Consider the following 19,387-nt stretch of genomic DNA (forward strand, 5'->3'; position numbering starts at 1 on the left):
GTAGCAGCAGGGAGTGAGATGCCAAGCACACTTCATCCTGAGCAGCGCTTTGTGAGAATGGGCTGTTCTCTCTTGCATGCAGCATAGAGCCTTCTGAGCAGGGCTGAGGTGGCTGGAGAAGGGTACTAGCCAGACAGATGGTAAGAAGGGCTTTTTCTTGTGCATGTCAATTGTGTATATGTACATGCAAACAAGGTGTATTCTGTGGCTTAGTTGCATAAGATTTGTTTTTCCGTGTCTCGGAAGGTGTATTTTGCTTAGTGCCTGTCTTAACCCATAACTTCCTAAACATGAGTTACTAAAATCTGCACAATAAGACCCTGTTGGAGGATTTGGTGCAAGCGTGATTCCTGTATGACCCAGTGTGCTAGTGCCTGTAAAGCTGAAGCGTGTTTCAACATCAGTGGTTTTGGTTTTTACCAGTTTGCAGCCTTACACAGTCTGGGTCTTTAGAGCAACTTGGAAACATGATTAAAATGTGGCTTGATCCCATTTGCACTCTGAAACCAAGCCATGTTACAAGGAACTGGCATGTTGTCCTGAAGTCATGCATCACAGAAGATGCTTAGTGTCAATGACTCTCTAATGTCTTCCATATGATGCTTAGGATTAGAGGGATATGATGGATGTTAATGATTGGATTTTAAGATTGTTTCCAAAACTTTGAGGAAGCTTGCAAATCAGTATCATGAGACTTTCAGCCAATAATATTTTTTAAAATGTCATTCATTAAGAATTCGGGAGGAATAAAACTTTTAACAAGAGTTCTGCTTTTTTAAAGAACTATTATTTATTTACCAATAGTACTCATTTGCAATCAGTTGCTTGATCTCCCCCCTTTGAAAGAGCTTGTTAGCTTTCTGTATGTTACTTTTTTTTTAAGGCACGATGAGTTAGGGGGCTATTTTAAGTTAGATGGGAACTGTATTTTCTGGAATTGTTCTGATCTTCTCGTTCAAAAATTAATGAATTCCAAAATAAATTATTGCTAAAAATTAAGTATTAGAAATTCTGCTTTGTATAATTTATAAGCGGCTTAATGATTTACATATTTAAGAAAGAGAATACAAGTTAACACAGGGGAAACCTCCCTTCCATGTGCATTATTTAAAATGATCAGTGAATATTCTAGATTGTCACACAAATGCCCCACCTGTGTGGAACAGGGCTCTCTGAAGCAGATGTCAGTTAGACGGGTATATCTCTATAACCATTGGTGAGGTCATAGTTCTGTAGGCTGTTATCTGTGGTGGCAGTGTTGCTTTCAGAAGTTCCCATCTGTAGGCAGGCGCTCACTCTGCCCTCACTGAGGCAGCTGTGCTCACGCACGGGTCTGCAGGGCTGCACTCTAGTCTGCATCAATTTTATTTTCTAAGTGCCTTCCCGAGGCTGTTGCTGGGAAGGGTGAAGTGCCGACCAGGATGACTTCATTGATGCGCAGCCCCATGAACGCTTGATTCTCTACAACTAAGCAGGCAGTAAATTGAGATGGACCTGAATATTCATCAGGAAATGGGTGGAAACCTTTTGAATTGTGTCTGTGTGTCAGTTGGAGAAACAGAATTCCAGTAGGTCAAGGAACTACTGGAGAGTGTCCAGCAGAGGACCACAAAGATGATTAGGGTACTAGAATGTCTCTCTTATGAGGAAAGGCTGAGACACCTGAGTCTGTTTAGCCTGGAGAAGGGAGGACTGAGAGGGGATCTTATCAATGCTTATAAATATGTAGGGGATGGGTGTCAAGAGGATGGGGCCAGGATCTTAACAGTGCCCAGCAATGGGACGGGAGTCAATGGGCACAAACTGGAGCACAGGAAGCTCCACCCCAAAATGAGGAAAAACCTTCTTTACTGTGAGGGTGATGGAGCACTGGAGCAGGCTGCCTAGAGAGGTTGTAGAATCTCCCTCTATGGAGATATTCAAAACCCATCTGGATGTGGTCCTGTGCAGACCTACTGTAGGTAGACTTGATTTAGTGGGGGGTTGGACTTAGATGATCTCCACAGGTCTTTTCCAAACTCAGCCATTCTGTGATTCTGTGATTGTGTTGACCTTTATCCTAAGTCATATAGGTGCTGATGGGAATGCAAACAGGAATTTGAAGATTGTTGTCTCTAATGGAGTGCTCACCATGAACTGTGCTATTTCTTAAACACATCACTATATGTAACATAATGACATGCTCGCTTCAAAAAAAAATTTGAGTGACATAACAAAACACCCATATTTGAAATCTAAATGGAAGTCTGTGCTGTGATATCTAAGTCAAAAACCTATGTTAATGTCACTCCCATGGAAGCAATTCTAGGAAAGCCAAAGTAAAAGGCAAGCAGCAAGTGCTGCTGTATTATAAACAATGATTGCTGACCTTTATTTTATTCCCTTTCTTGTCAAAACTATTAGGTCACGCATGCTCCTTGCAAATTACTGCCTTTTTTTATCACTGTTGTTGTCCCAGCAACAGAAATAGCGGGTGTGTGCAGTTTCCCATTAGTGTTAGCAACCATTGCTCTAGTGAACTGAAGTGCTGATGACTAGTATGCCTGCAAATCATCATGTATTTTCCAAATGCATGGTCAGGTTGTTGCAGCTTTGGAGGGAATTAATATTTTGAAGGAATTTGTATCCGATGTGACTGAATATATGTTTTTAGATTATCTTGAAAGTATTTCCTTAAAGCAAGCATGCAAACAAAAAATTCTAATTACAGAAAAAGGTAGGGTCAGCTGTTTTCCCAAATGGGATTTTTCAAAAATAAGTATGTGAAAATCAAAATGAGGCCTGGTTAAAAGGCTTAAACTTGAATTGCTTGCCATTTTAGAACAAAATTCTTACTAAATATTTACAGCATCTTCTAGTGTAGCAGCTAGCTCCTTTTGCTGTTGCTTTCAACATCAGGGTTAAAATAAAGCAGCCACACACACAGACAGGCTCTGTCTTTTCATGGGCCTTTTGTGATTCCATGTTGACTGGTGTGGTTTATGTGACTTTCTGGGATTTTGCTCCCGCACACTGCAGGGGTGAATGGGGAGGGACAGTCTTCTGACACTTGATGTGAAGGACTGACCTGACTGTTCCTATAGGGAACAATTATTAACTTGAGCATAACTGAGCTTATATTACAGTATTTCTACTATATGTTTTATTAAATAAAGAAGTTAGTTTGCAGTTAATGTTTTTGTTTTCCTTTAGAAGTATATAAACATAAATGCCAAAAATACCAAGGATCCAATAAACATAAATGCCAAAAATGCCAAGGAACCAATCTTGCTCTCCAGCTGAAATCTAGGAGCTTTACCAAGCAGTAAAACTTGCAGTAAAACGGGATTCTCTTGTTTTCATTATCTCCTTTAATTTCCTTATGCTTTAAATAGTCAGAAGCAGAAGTAACTTTGATTTTCAAGGAAGTACTTGTTTGCTTTTTTGGATTCGTGAGCCTCCAAATGGGAGAGGAGAAAGGAGGAAAACTGAAAATCTGTAGTGATGCAGAGTGCATGTGCTTCAGAGCAAATTGTAGCTCAGTGTAGACAGTCTGAGAAGGAGATGTAGAAGCAGGGAAAGAAAAGTCTAGGGCAAAAGCTAGAAATGGCTTTATCATTGTTTACTTCAGAGGGGACTAGCAAAATATCATCTGCAGTTCTGGAAATGCTGTAAAAATGTTGTGATTTTATAGATTGGGTATAAGCTTCTAGCTTTACCAGTGTGTGTGACAGAACTCTTCAATTGTAATAATTTTAACGACTACCTTTAAAATTCTTGATCTGTTCTTTTCAGTCTTAATTCTGCCCCAGAATCCCTTCACCTCTGGCAGCTGCCTGCCTGCCCAGCCCTGGGCGTGCAGTCCCCTCGCTGGTCCTTGCTACTTGCTCAGCCATGAGCCTGGGGTGGGAAGCTCAGCAAACACCTGCAAACTCTGCAGCGCTGCTGGGCTATTTCTGCTCACAATTAGGCCAAAAGCTGTGGCTGCTGGAGTTGCAATCCAGCACAGCCATCTTTGCACGTTCGTTTTGGAGTCTGGCGTGTGAATCTCTTCTGTAACTAATGGCTGCATCAATATTCTAGATCAAATCACAAAAGGACTTTTTGCCAGTGATTCTAAATTGCTTGTTGGCTAATACAAGATAAGACGTTTTTAACATTGATCCATCTTCCACAGTGCTACCAGCTGTAGTTTTCATCTTTCATTTGAGTAGATTTCAAATTTTTTCTGTTAGGGCAGGAGCATGTTTTCTTGCATAGAAGTGTTTTGGCCATAAAATCATAGAATCATAGAATAACCAGGTTGGAAGAGACCCACCGGATCATCGAGTCCAACCATTCCTATCAAACGCTAAACCATGCCCCTCAGCACCTCATCCACCCGTGCCTTAAACACCTCCAGGGAAGGTGACTCAACCACCTCCCTGGGCAGCCTGTTCCAGTGCCCAATGACCCTTTCTGTGAAGAATTTTTTCCTAATGTCCAGCCTAAACCTCCCCTGGCAGAGCTTGAGGCCATTCTTGACATGTAGTCACACAGCTCCTGTGTGTAAATTTTTTTAGGGTACGGGGGATGGGTGAGGATGTTAGTATTCAGGATTTTTTTGCAGAAGTTGTAAGGAACTTTAAAAGTCTTGAATGAAACATAATGACATAAAAATCCTTTTGCTCATGTAAATTATACAAGAGGTGTGTCACAGGCCATGATGTCATTATCTCTACTGCCATTTTATTTAGGTTCTGTTAAAAATACCCCATTCCCGTGCATCTACATTGAGCAGCAGTTGTGTAGTAAATTAAATAACCCTAGTGTGCTGTCCAGGATGCAGAGATACACATGTCTGTGTGCTGTGGTTGTGAGGCAAAGGCATTGAAATCTTGTATCACTCTAGTAAGGCTGCTTTTCCTGCTGTCTCCAGGAAATCTCAGTGATGGGCAGCATAGAAAGTAGTGTCCCAATTCTACTACGCTGACCTTCCATGTTTGAATGCAATGTGACAGCTACAAGCTTTAAGGGGTAAAATTTTACCTTAGAAGTAGCTACTTATGTGATATTAAATATGTACATAACCTCAATGTCCTAAATCATAGAATCCTAGAATAGTTTGGGTTGGAAGGGACCTTAAAAATCACCCAGTTCCAACCCCTTGCCGTAGGCAGGGACACCTCCCACTAGATCAGGCTGCCCAAGGCCCCATCTAATTTGGCCTTGAACACCTCCAGGAATGGGGCAGCCACAACTTCCCTGGGCAACCTGTGCCAGTGCTTCACCACTCAGTCCCAGTTGACTGTAATGGTATATTTACTTCCTCCTGTTGCTGCGGGATGCAGGTCTCTGCCTTTTGGGGGTCAAAAAGAGTTTTCTGTCCTTGTAGTTTACAGTGTTTAGTTCAGTCCGTGTTTTTATGTTGCCTCTGTACTTCAGGAAGGAGCATTTTAACGCATTCTGTTTGCTGATGTAATAAAATCCTCCCACTGGGGAAATGGCCCAGCAGCCAGCTTCAGTGTTGTGTCAGAGACCAGGCCCAGGATTTGCTGCCCGCGAGTGTTGTGCAGACCCAGGACCATCTCCTGGCTGGCAAAAGTATAGAAATAATTGCCAACACGACAGGAAGGAAACACAAGTACATACCGTAACTAGTCCTAAACCTGAGAAGACTCTATCTAAAGACATGCAGAAGGCATTTGCATTGCCAGTAGAAGGGAAAAAAAATCTCATGCGAACACTTTAGGTTTCTAATTTTCTAAAAGGATCTAGATGAAAGGTTGCACAGTACATTTTCCAGGCCTCCAGGCAATTGCTTAGATATCGGAGTAAAGCTTATAATTGGGGGATGGGGAGGATGAAAGGACAGAGTTAGGAACAAATTCAATTTATAACATGAAATGATTGCATAATAATCCTTTTGCATGAAATTAAATAGTAATAAATGTAGTCGAGACATGTGTTATCTGTATATCTATGCTTTTAATTATAATGTCATTTTTCTGTTGCCACGTATTTAGCAGTCCTCTTGCTAAGGATGAATTTTGACTAACTAATTATGTTTATGTAGCTTTCTATAAGAAGATGCAAATTTGTCATCTGGTGTTTGTAACTTGCTAGAAGGTCGTCTTCCTTTAGAGAATATTTTACTTTGATTCCTAACTATATCTAAACCATTGCAAAGAGCTAAGCATAAGGTGTCCTTGAAAAAACAGATTTTTTAGTAACAGTTGAAGCATGAAGAGAATTTTTTTAAATGCCAGTGGTTTTCAGCACTAAAGCTTGATCTTGGTGATTATCAAACAAAACTTGCATCAGTATTTTAGGAAACTTTTTTGGAGTCCAAACTTTGCTTCAGTTTTGGGGAAATTGAGCTCTGTAACCCTTCATGTGATGGTTGAGTGGATACAGAAAATGAGAACCGTCTCATGCATAAAGTTGGTCCTGTAGAAACACATGCATACTCATGAAGAAAAATGTCTTAAAGTTTTTAAGTTATTGTTGCCCCTCCTGTAAAACCGGGCAAGCCAGATGTCTGCTTTGTTAATTTGGTTCCTGTATAAGCACTAGGCAGAGGTGGTGTTTTTGATACACATCGTTGTTGTTGATACTGAGCTACACTGTTAGGTGGGATCCAGACATTTGTTTGTCAAAACTGATCTGGACTAAATGCCTTCACTGAATCTTTGCTCAGCATAAAGTATTTTGTGGAAAACTCTTCCAAAAAAAAATGGAAATTGGTTTTCCTCTCGATTTCCTCAAACATTTTCAGCTTTAAGTTCTAAAGGTTTGTGTGTGTCAGCAGGAAAGACTTATTTGGCAGATGACAGTGATGCGATGATGCTGCAGTAGGAAGCTCCCTGCATATAAGAGAAGTCTATCCCTGTTAGCTGTACTCAGTACACTGTTTAGAAATTTTTCCATGTACTTGCAGTTCTGTGTGTATACACACACAGGCACACACACACCTACTTACTAACATGTATGTTTAGCTAGCTCTCAAAGTTGAACTTACAAACCTTATTGTTTTGAATGAGAACTAAAGCTGTCTAGTATACTTTATCTTCTGAAATGTATGGGTGGACTGCACTAGAGTCTGGTTATTTCAATGCTTTTCTCAGGAGATGAAAATGAGTAACAATGTTTGTTTTAGAGGGGTGGGAGCTGGTTAGTGTGCTTTAACAAGCTGGAACTTTACGGTTTTCATTTTTAATTGTGGTTTGATATAATTTTAAACAATTGCCTTGGACTTGAATGGCATTTGGCTATAAGTGCATGAAGAAAGAAGGTCTTGGGTTGGTCAAATTCAGGGTGCTCTGAGGGTTGAGGGAGCTTATTAAGAAATTTCCATTTTGACTATGATCATCTCACTGTCGGGACAGTCCTACTGGGTATAGGGACTCCAAGAACATCAGTTCTAAATAGAAGAAAGATTTACTTTGCATTAATTATGGTGGTTCTTCAGATGCAACACAACAGTGCATCATGCATCTGGTCTGAATGGAGAGAAGAAAAAAAAAAGCACTAATATGTCACACTGTTCCATGTAGACAAGTAGAGCTTGGGTGCAAAGTGTTAGGTTGAATTACAGCAGGGACTTGTTCAGCACAGTTGCTTTCTGCTCATGCTTTTGCTAATGACATTAGATGCCATTTGGTCTTAGCTGGCTGCATCTGGATTAACATCAATGTGTTCTCATGTTATAGGAGCAGCTTACTGCCAGTTCATGGACATGTTGTTCCCAGGGTGCATTAGCTTGAAGAAAGTAAAGTTTCAAGCAAAGCTGGAGCATGAATACATTCACAACTTCAAACTTCTGCAAGCATCATTTAAGAGAATGAATGTGGATAAGGTAGGCGTTCTGTATTTGTATTTTAATCACTACAAATTTTAAAAGTTGTATAAATTGGATGAAGTCAATAAATTGGTGAAATAAACTTTAAAATAATTGAAGACCACTTTTTCAACTTGCGGACTGAGAACTGGAGTAAGTGAAGATGTTCTTGAACTTCCATTATCTGAAAAGGGTATTTAGGCATGAAGGAAAAGAATTGGAATGCTCCATTTCAGTAAAAAGTGAAAATTGAGCCCATGTGTCCACTGAGGAATTCTGCAGCCTAACTTATTATATCTTGATATCAGAGACTCTTTTGATAAAATACCACATGTTGGAAATTCCCTACCATCAGTGACCCTTAATTTTAGGTACAGTAAAATTATTGGTGACTTGAATTTCCAACCAAATAACTTGGAAATATGCTGTTCTTGGAAGTATTCTATATTTCTTGTACGAAACAGAATTTAAAGTATCGGAGAGCTGGAATAATTTATCCAATTGATAGCTTGGCCAGCATGTGATCTTGTAAAGTTAAGAATGGAGAGCTCTTAGGAAATGGCTTGTTCTGCCATGAGATACTGTTTTATGTTTGAATGTGAAAATTTGGTGAGCTCACCAATATAAATGTGTTGATAAAAATTAATAACAAAATTTATGTTATACTTTTAGTATAGACCCTCATTATTTTCTGAAATATTGTGGATCCTTCTATTTATGCTGTAACTTGTTAGTGAAACATTGGAAAGCCTAATAAAGTTAATATTGTCAATTTTTCTGTGCCCAGGAAAAAAACCCCAAAACTTTCTATATTTTTGCAATGCAGAATTAAGATGAAAAAGAACAACCTAAAAGGACATGCAGAATGCTACATCAGTCCTTCTAGGAGTATTGTAGGCTTATAAAATGCTTCACAGTTGGCTTAACCTTTAAGAAGAAATGAAAATTACAATAATTCTAGGTACTCTTTTTCCAGCTGAAAATCGAATGCATTCAGGAGGCATTAAGGCCTTTAATCAGCTACATGAATTAAGCAAGGCATGGCAGCCCTCCTTCTGCAGCATTCCCTTCATAGTTGCTGTTGGCTCACAGCGTCTGGGAAGGTTTAACCTCCTGCAGAGCGATGTTGAACCACCTCCTTACACTAATATTGGCCCAAGGCAGCTTTAGGAACCTCCATTTAACAGGATATGAATACGAAGGCATCTTCATGGCCTTTCTTTTGTTTTACTGAAATTTTACAGGCATTTTAGTCAACTTCTGCATGTCCCATGTCTATGTATAGCTTTATGTGGAGTGGAAAAAAAATTACAAGGTTAGAACCTCAGGGTTAGTGCATGTGATAAACACACTACCAAAATGCAGGTTGGTTTGAACTTCAGTATGTCTTGGAAAAGCTGCTGGGTGTTCTGTAGTTCAAACCATAGGGCAGAGAGCAAGAAACTCCCGTCCAGACCTTTTGAAGAATGTTCATTTTTAGTATGCCCAACTGTAGCGCATCCATTAAAACCAGAAATCCCTGGTTAGTTGAACGTAGTGTTACTCCCAGAACAGCTTCATTCATCGTGTCTGCCATTGCTATAAGTAAGGAGTAACTGTAGAAGAGCAGTTATAAAGGCTTACACACACCTACTTTATAGCCACTTCAAAGGCTGGGTCTTCGGTTTTTATTTTATTTCTTATGAGCACTTCTAATCCACTGTGATTTCCTTTCTTTTAGAAAGAATGCAATGGCTGAGGAATATATGCTGATATAGTTAGAAGATTTTTTTTTTCCAGATTAGTGTGTATATATGATTTTTATATTTAATAATGGCAATTATATACTATTGTAACCTTTATTCTACTTTTCAGGTAATTCCTGTGGAAAAACTGGTCAAAGGGCGCTTCCAGGACAACTTAGATTTCATTCAGTGGTTTAAGAAATTCTTTGATGCAAACTATGATGGGAAGGAGTATGATCCTGTGGAAGCTCGACAAGGCCAAGATGCTCTTCCCCCACCAGATCCTGGTGAACAGATCTTCAACCTGCCCAAAAAGTCTCACCATGCAAACTCTCCAACTGCAGGTATTTTGTGGTTTAAGGAATTCCACTTCTGTCTCTGAAGACAATTATAAACTGTGATCAATTTTACATGTATACTAGGTGAAAAATATTTCCTCGTGCAAGTGGGCCATTCTTTTTGCCTTGGCTTAGTATCTGAGATGGCAGAATTTAACTTATGGCGTGCTCTAGTTTGGCCCAGCCCTATTGGGCCTAGGGTGTCCCCCACTGAACCCTTGATGTAAATTAATGTGGATTCTAGTGATGTCTGATGGTGGAGACAAAGGAATTTAATCTTCTCGTCAGTGAATGTTGTGTGTGTAAGTGTATTCAAGAAGATTAAATGGAGTGTGGAGACCTAACCCCATCTGACCAAAATGATATTCTGCACCATATGACATTGTGGGAATTATGATATTTGTCCCAAGTGACTGTTACATGTGTTGGAGCCCTGTTTTCCCCGAGATGGCTATAGAAAGTAGAGATGGCCAATGGGAAGTAATGAATTAATTTCTTGTTTTGCTTTGCCTGCGTGAGTGGCTGTTTTTTAGGCATGAAACTGTCTTTATCTTGACCTGTGAATTTTCTTTCTTTTCCCGTTCTGATTCTGTCCCCCACCCCACTGCTGGGGAGTGAGTGAGTGGCTGGCCAGGGGCTCAGCTGCCTACTGGGCTTAAACCACAACAGTGTTTCTGGAAACAGGCAAAGGACTAAACCTAATCTTCCATATTTATGTAGTACAGGCATGTTAGGTCACTAAGCAGATGTCATTTTTTGATAACTAAGAGTTAAGTGAGCAGGAGTGCAGCTAATTATTTAAACTAAAAAAAAAAAACCGAAAAAAATTGAAACAAACAAACAAAAAACACCACCACAATAAACCCCAGATTAGTAAATAGATGTTACTGGGATTGATGTAGGTATGTAGGTTTGTGCATACAGAAATAGACATGCACACACACACTTAGTGATCTGTCCTGGTCTACCATATTCATCCTGACCCGGTACTCAAAGAATGATTTTCATTTGGCTTAGTTCAATGATCTGTCTTCTCATGCACGCAGTGTTGAAAAAGGGGAGGGCCAGGTATGAAGCACCCTCTGTTTTAGGCTGGCTTACTCTCTGGAATCATACCCAGATTTCAGCATTTCATGCTCTGATCACTTCTGATGTCAATGTGGGGCATACTTGGCCAGCTGCCTTCAGCTTATTAGTGTTTCCAGGAAATGGAGCACTAATAGCAGGCCGGTGTTGCTCTGAGCTTTTAAAGCTTCTTTACGTCTTTGTTTTACACCATCACGTGTCTGAACTCTTGAATTTCAGGGCCTGGTAAGCTATAATTTCCTGTGCGATGTTTTGCACTCCCTTTGAAAATGAAAAAACCCAAGTGCTAATGTCAGGATGCTGTCCAGTTGAGAAATTAGAAAATACACGTCTATTGAATACAGACTTCACCGTGCTTATTAATTCTTCTTGCAGATGGTCGTTTTTTACCAAAGTCAAAAATGTGTCATCCAAATTAAAGCTGTGGATTTGACAATCCTAGGGAAATAGAATAGCTGCTGGAGTGGAACCAGCCATCTAATGCGGAGGATAAAACAGTGATGTCGTGTTGTGTTGCTGGTTGCATGAAGAACATGTCCTGTGCCTTCCCAGCCCTTGTATGAGACAGGAGAACTGAGATATAGTGTGATGTGTTTTGGTAAAATTCTGTGGCTGTGAGAATTAGCTTCTTCATGGAAGAACTTTCTTCATTACTAACTTAAATATTGTCCAGGCAGGATGCTAGTTTAATTTCTGCTGAGCTGTGAAGTGTGGTACAGATGTTACCTGATGTTAGTAAAATAAGATTTTGAGCTTTTATTGCCACTTGTGTTTTAGAACATGATTATTTCAGTTAGATGTCAATCATTCTTAGGATTATTAGATTTCTGGATGAGCACATTTTCATTTCACTGATGTAGTGTGCCTTTGTGTCTCACCTCACCACATCATGTGGGCTGGTGGCTTGAAAGGATGGGAGCTCTTACTGGGTGCCTGTCAATAGAGAACACTCTGGAAGGAGTGCTATATGTATCTGCAAGCATGTATGTGCCTCATCTCCTGCTGTTTGGGAGTAAATTGGGATAATGCAAGAAGTCCTGTGTGACTAAGAAGTTGCCATGAAAGATGTAGCTCTCTACCTCTGTCTTGTGCTCGTGCACACCTAGCGGGAAATGAAGGAGCACCAATTGTGGTTGTTATGGGAACAATAATATACCCATCTGAGCAAAACAAATTAAGCTGTTCATATGAAAAAGACAAAAAGGTAAGTACTTATGAGTTCTCCTGCAGCAGGTTAAGAATTTCCCACCCTATCCAGAACTCAAAGAGGAAATATATGTCCATGAGTTAAATACAACGTCATAGTTTAAACTGCTATCTATGACTTTTATGTTGATTATTATTTCCTGAGTCTTCAGTGAAATGGCTGAGGTTTTGGGCACATCTTTACTTCCACTGACTTTGTTGTGGAAACAGTGAGCATTGTGGGCTGTTTGATGCAAAATCTCTTACACCGGTGCAGCAAGGATTTTCCAGCATCTGTAGCAGTTTGACCCGGTAGCAGTAGCTTGCCTCTTTTTTTTTTTTTTTTTGGTACATTTTGACACATTGGGATTTTTGTCATTCTTTGTGCATTTCGCACTATGTTAACACTGAAGCTTTGAAACTTTAGCACTTGTCTGGGTTCATTAACAAAACAAAAAGAAGCAATAGTGAGGAAAAAATGAAGAACCCAGAAGATCTTTCAGCATAATCTAAAAGTTTTTAAACAGTGTGCAGTACACATACCTAAGTGTATGCAGGAGCAAGCAGACGTATGGGCAAGCATTCACGCTGTATTTTTGGTTTTGTCAGACTTTTCAGTATGCCTACTCTGCACTGATCAAACACATATATTTGGAAAGTAATAACTTATTATCTACTAGTAATTTCATATGTGTTTCAGATGATTCCTGGTGTGTTGATCTCTAATTATTCATAACGACTTTATAACGCTCTGTTATAACACTGTATTTTCAGAGGTGGACTTACAGTATATCTTTCAAGTAACAAAGAAACCTATCAAATTCCTGAAGCCTGCCCTGAAAGTTTACCTGCAAAGGTGCTGACATGAGTTAGAATTATTTTTGGTATTTTAATCTGACACTAAAGCTTGAAAAGACCCATGGTATCAGGTAGTTACTTTTTGTACCTATACATAGCTATTTACCCGTATCTGCAAATAATGAGCATGGTCATTATTTAATTTTAAAACGTGCTTTTAAAACAAACCAAAACTCAGGAAACCTGAAAATGCACCAGGTTTTGTATTAATTGGGGAGCAGACCAGCAGCCAACAGCTCTACCCCTTCCAAAGGCAATCCGACTGAGGAGTCGACGCAGGTCAAGGGTAATGCAGCTTGGAAATGGAAGCATAAATAGGTCCCTACAACTAATCTGCTGTGCCACCCTCGCATTGCCTCATCCCTTCCTTGAGAGGTAGAGCCGATTTGTTGCCGAGTTGATGGGTGTACGGAGTGAATGGAGTTGGTAACAGGTGTAAAAGGCTCATTCTAGAAAAATGTGGGAGCAGTAAGGATTTGCCAGGTAAATGCAGCTCCCTGCTGTGGGAACAAGTATGTTTTCATCCTTTGAGAAGTGGAGCCAGCAGCACAGACCACCACTGCAGGCTCTCTGCCAACAGCACCACAGCTGCTTTTAGATATAATACCATCTGCCAGCCCTGAGCTTACTTTCGATCTCCTACAGCCTCCACTCTCCCCCGATGCAGTGGTAAACAGCCTACGGATGTAGAGTGAAAATTATGGTAAGGGATTAAAATATTAGGGCGTTGTTGTTTGTGCCAGTGCTAATGCTTCCTGTGGAAAACAGCAGAAAAATCTTCATCTGATCAAATTGAAAACGGTGATCAGGCTGTCAGGATTTTAGCTTAGTGCCTTATGTAAGTATTCCTGTGAGTCAGAGCAAATCTCTGTGGAGCACTGCTTTGTGTATGGGTGTGGAGTGTCAAAAATACACGGGTAAAAGACAGCTTAATAAAATTAATTATTTACATATAAGATAAAAATGTGAGAGGTTCTTAGATTTTAAGGCTGTTAGACGTTTTAGTTTGAAGTATTCACTGAGAGCAGGATGACTAAAGCAGCACTGGAAAATACTGGAGGATCACATGAGGGCTAAAAATACTCGTGCTATGACAGGGAAAATAACCAGGGCAGAATGAACTGTTTGTGCACGAATGCTTTATATATAATGTTCGTGGCATCAAAAAGCCAATCATGCAAGAAAAATACTGATTTTCTTTAGGGAAATGGCACAATCTACTGTAGCAGATGTGCTGTAAATTAATTTTGCGGGATAAAAATACTCAACAAATCCAATCCTTATTTTAGCAGCTGGTGATGCGATTAGGACTTCTGAGGGTCTAGAGAACTCCTAATGTTTTTGGTTGGGTTTTTTTTGCTGGCTTTCAACAAAAACATGCCACCTTTTTCCCCAGGTGGCAGGCAGTTGGTATTGGCAGTGACAACCTCTGCTCACCGTGATGCAGTGTTGCAGGACAGCGTGGCAGAGCTAGATATGAGAAGAGCTGCGGGGTGACAAACTGAAAATGCTTTTGTGTCTAGTTCATACGAGGCGAAGGAGTTGCACTAGCCCATGGGAACAGCATGTGCAGTGACAGTGCTGGCCCTGGAGGTAGAGAAGAAAGTGGCTCAGCCTTAATACAGACACAGTCCCTCTGCCAGCATGAGGAGAATTTAAATTTTAAAAGCACTGAGCCTAAGAATCTGGACTACAAAGCAGTGCTGCTTGCAGTGCAGGAGCCAGGGCCTTTTTTCTAGAAAGAAAATTGTGTTTGAAATAACAGTGGTGAAAATTCCTGTCTTAATTTTCAGTGTATTGTGGGTGTGGCTTGAATGCCTGTGTCCCTTAAATTTTTGCATGATCTTTTGCATTTCAGTATGCTTTTTTCATGTATTTTCTTTCACATTTTAACTTTTGGGATTGCTTTTTCCTTATAACTAAACAGATGGTTGAATTTTATATAATGCAACCTTTAAAGAGTGTTTCAGATTTTAAATTGTTAGTTGTTAAATTTTTAAACTGTTAAGCCTATGTGGAGTAGTTTCAGATATTGAAGATGAATGCTGTAGAAGATGTTTCTGTAGAAAATACGGCTTTTGGTTGAGAAAAAAATTAGTGGTTGCCATTAAAATGTTAGTTATTTCAAATCTAAAGAAAACTTTCGTTATGTGATAGGGGGGGAATGTCTGTGGTTAGTTCCCATCTACCAAATCTCATTTATTAAAGATTAACTGAGGGAGCAGTGCCATCAGGAAAACATTTTCATCTGACAAGTTGACTACATTGCGTGTTCTTGATTGGATCGCTCTGAAATTTGTAAAAGATGCTTCAGTTCAAGTATTTGTACCCGCTTCTCTCTGCCAGCTCTCTGGCAGTGGTGATCAATGTCAAGCCCATCAGACTGCACTGTAGCCAGCGCAGTGGAGGTGTGGAGAGCTGAGAGGACAGAGGAGTCCTTCCACCCCAGGGAAGTTAGTACTACAAAATTATTAGGCAGCTGTACAGCAGCAAGTTTGGATGCTGAAAGTAGGGTCATATTTTGTCTGAGATCATTTCATTCTCATTAAGCATCATTTGTCATCACTTATACCATTAAGCATCCCTAGATTCAGCTGTTTCTAACATCCCAGTGTAAATGCAAAACTAAGCATGTATGAATATTCATTTGCTCTTCTCACCCATTTGTTTTAAGGGGATAGAGTTTTTCTTTAGCTTTTGAAGAAGTTGCTGTTTCTCTGGCCTCTTGGTGGGTTTGTTTTCTCTTCTGTGGCATGGCTTAGGAATATTCCCTTTATGCAGTCCTTTAATTTGGCTGAAGATATACTGCAAGTGATTCCCAGATTCCACTGAAGCAAAGGTCATGAGGGCTTAGCCAAGTCTTGTGCTTGCTTATTGCTTCCATTGCTCTCCTCTCCATGTTCACGCACATCCACATTGTATTCATGCACGTGCTTCCTTGGAATTTTACAAAAATATTTAACAGGATACTAATTACTCATATAGCTTCAAGGAAGATTTCTCTTTAAGCGTTAAATAGGTCTCTTGTCTGCAAGACTCTGCCTGTGATGTTAAGGGACCTGGAATTGCCAGCCTAGCTTTGCTGTACCCAAAACCTGCACGGTGCCAACACCCACTATTTTATATTTCAGAAGCATACATCTCTTTGTAAAGCATATGTCTTTCGTAAAAAAATAGCAAAACTGAAACTGGAGGGGATATATTTAATTATGATGGAACTGATTATAATTGTTCCTGGAGCACCACAGATAGAAAACTGTAATGCATTTCAAAGCTGATTAATCTAACTAATTTCAGTACAGGAAGAAAATTTCTTTCAACTGTGAATTTATTTTTCCCATTTCTGCTGGTGTGATATGAGCAGATACAAAAAGTTATCCAGGTGCTGATTGAAGCAGCTGTGTGATACTCTTTAAAAAAAAAACAACCCCCCTCCATTTGTACCCTGTATTGACTGAAAATCAGAGCATGCTGTAATAGAAGTTCTTGCAGAACAGTGAGGTTGGGAAAGCACCTGTGAGATCATCCAGTCCAACCCCTCTCCTCAAATCACAGTCACCTAGAACTGATTGCCCAGGACCCACGTCCATTCAGGTTTTGAATATCTCCAAGGATGGAGACTTCCAACATCTCTGGACAACTTGTTCCAGTATTTGATTACCCTCATAGTAAAGAATTTTTTTCTTTTGCTTAAATGGAATTCCTTGCATTTCAATTTGTGCCTGCTGCCTCTTGTCTTTTGACTAGGCAGCACTGAAAATAGCCTAGCTCTCTTGGTTTTGCACCCTGTCTTCAAGATCCCCCTGAGCTTTCTCTTATCCGAGCTGAGCAGTCCCAGCTCTCTCAGCTTTTCATCACATGAGAGCTGCTCCAGTCCCTCAGTCATCTTTGCGGCCCTTTGTTGGATTCTACGGTATGTCTATGTCTCTGTTGTACTCGGGAGCCCAGAACTGGCCCCAGCACTCCAGATGTGCCTCACCAGTGCTGAGTAAAGGAGGAGAGGATCACCTCCCTCAATCTAGTGGCAACTCTCTTCCCAGTGCAGCCCAGGAGGCTGTTTGCCTTCCTTCCTGTGGGGAAGCTGGCTCATGCTCAGCTTTGTGTCCACCAGGATCCCCAAGTCCTTTTCTGCCATGATGCTTTCCAGACTGTTGGCTGCCAGCATGTACTGACTGGGTCACAGGGCAGGACTCTGCACTTCTTCTGGACATATACAATAAACCTGAAAAGGAATTGGTACTGGGTAACAATTGTGGCACTGATTACAATGCAGTTCTCTCAAAGGTCAGTGAAAAAAGTTGGTTATCAGATATTTTGTATATAAAATATTTTTATAGTATTTTGTGCTTTCTCAGAGTATGTAAATGGTTTATATATAAAAATTATCATAGCGGGTATGATGTTGGACAGAATTTAAACTACTCAGATTATATAGCCCCTCTGAGCAATGTATTAGGAGTTACTCCAAACTTTCCCTAATTGACTGCAAAGCCATTGTGGTGCTCAATAGCAAAGTCATTATGTCTACCAAGATCTTTCTTCTCCATTTAGATATCTGGCTGTCTCAATTACTTTGCACTACTCTGCCCAACCAGCACCCTAGATTTCTTGTATGAAATTAAGCTTTTGTTAGAATGGGAGGCTTACCCCTCTCTCTCTCTCTCTTTTTTTTTAAATTAGAAATCCCTAGGAGGTCTCAGTTGCAAATTAATTCTTTCTAGCTGTCACTGATACAGTCTGAAACACTCAGGTTATTTAGCTGGTTTTTATCTGCATGGCTAAAATTAGAATATCGTGTTCATTTAAGAACTGATCCTGAGCAGTGGAGCAGAAGTCTATTTCTTTTGATTTGTCTAGACTTCATTAAGCTTATAACACTTTGCTGTAGAAAATCAAAAGGCTTTATTGCTTTCAAAGGAGAGCAGATTATAATGCATTGGTACTATACAGTCCTCTCTGCACACAGTGTTGGTGTGAGCTTGCTCAGCACCCTCTGGGAGGGCGCCTCAGCTGCAAATTAGAGAGAATACCTGGGGATTAAATGTTTGTGCTTGCTCTGCCTTTAACTGTCTCTGCAGGTTAAAAAGAGGTATGTATTTAATGATTCGACTTTCTGTGATCGCTTTCCTAATCTACAAAGAACTAGGTCGCTTCGCAGGGCTGTTGAGCATGAAAGGGAGTGATATACTTTGGCTGCACGTGCCTTGCTTAGGTCTTGCATCATGAACCCCCAGAAGAAATGGTGAGGAGCTGATAGGCCAGGGCATGCTGTCCTAGAAAAGCCAAGCAGCTTCTCCTGTGCGGGTGTGCAGGTGCTTGCTGCCTAGAGAAAATCTAGTGCTGCCTTCAAGTAATTGGTAGAGTGGGGAGCTGCGTCAACCAGACAGCGTTTCACATCTGAAGGTCCATAGCTTGTTTTATAGCATTTAATTTTTAGTTGATATCCTGAACTACTTCTTGTAGGTGTACAATACAATAAGAAATAAACATTGATACCTTGGTTTAGTATGGATCTGTATTACGTTAAGTTTTGTATGGGTAACTTCTGCAGTTTCATGTGATACAAGTATTCATTAAGTAACTTCAGGCCCAACTAGAATGCTGCAGGGGAAGTGATTATTTCATGAGTGCTTATCTTGCATATTTCAACACCATTTTTTTTTTCTCTTTATCTGCTAATACAAATGAAAATTGTTTTTCTGGCTTTGAGAGCACCTTAACAGTCCTCTTCTGGAGCAGCTTGTTTATAGTTAGTTGAGATATGGACTCAACCTGGGAAATGCATAATGAAGGCAGGATGGTAAAGTTTATGAAATTGCCTAAAAAAAAAGAAATAGTAGCAAAAGATCTTGGCATTTTTAATATTTTCCCACAAATTATTTGTTCTTTGTTGATTTAAATATGATGTGAAAAGTATAATTTCAGACATTACCACAACATTGAATTTTCCTGACTTTAGCAAGTCTGTGTACTGTATCTGAAATCTACTAGAGGCAAGTTTGTGTCTTTAAGGATTTAGACATGGAAGTTGTTGGACTGGTATCACCAGTTCCTAAAGAAAAGAAATTATTTGTCTTTTAAGGAACATAGAAAAGGAGGGTGGGCATCTTGTACTGAAATTTTTACAGAATGCTGAATTATCATATTGTTTATTTATGTTCTGTTGGCATTCGATGATCCAGTTAATACAGTTATCCTTGGAGGCAGGAGATGCTCGTTACAGGGGCAGGCCTGTGCCTAAATGGGTAAAGCCTAAGCTAGCGTGATTAAATAACCCCTTGCTACTCTCCTATCCCATCACGTTTCAGCTCTTCCAAGGACCTTCCCCATCACTTTTCAGCTCTTCCAAGGAGCCACTGTACCCAGTTCTAGATCAGGAAGACTGTGTGAGCTCCGTG

At 40.1% G+C, this 19,387-nt stretch overlaps 1 protein-coding gene across 5 annotated transcripts in view; it reads left to right on the top strand.

Moving 5' to 3' along the window:
- MAPRE2 (microtubule associated protein RP/EB family member 2) overlaps positions 1 to 19,387 on the top strand; it is a 102,949-nt gene that overhangs the window by 67,221 nt on the left and 16,341 nt on the right. For all 5 annotated transcript variants that reach the window (XM_069854050.1, XM_069854047.1, XM_069854049.1 and 2 more), the window contains 2 exons: positions 7,671 to 7,816; positions 9,653 to 9,866. In XM_069854050.1, coding sequence (XP_069710151.1) covers positions 7,671 to 7,816; positions 9,653 to 9,866 — 360 coding nt within the window. The remainder of the gene's footprint in view (positions 1 to 7,670; positions 7,817 to 9,652; positions 9,867 to 19,387) is intronic.

This window comes from Phaenicophaeus curvirostris, chromosome 3 (assembly GCF_032191515.1).
Source record: "Phaenicophaeus curvirostris isolate KB17595 chromosome 3, BPBGC_Pcur_1.0, whole genome shotgun sequence".
Classification (NCBI taxonomy): Eukaryota; Metazoa; Chordata; class Aves; order Cuculiformes; family Cuculidae; genus Phaenicophaeus; species Phaenicophaeus curvirostris.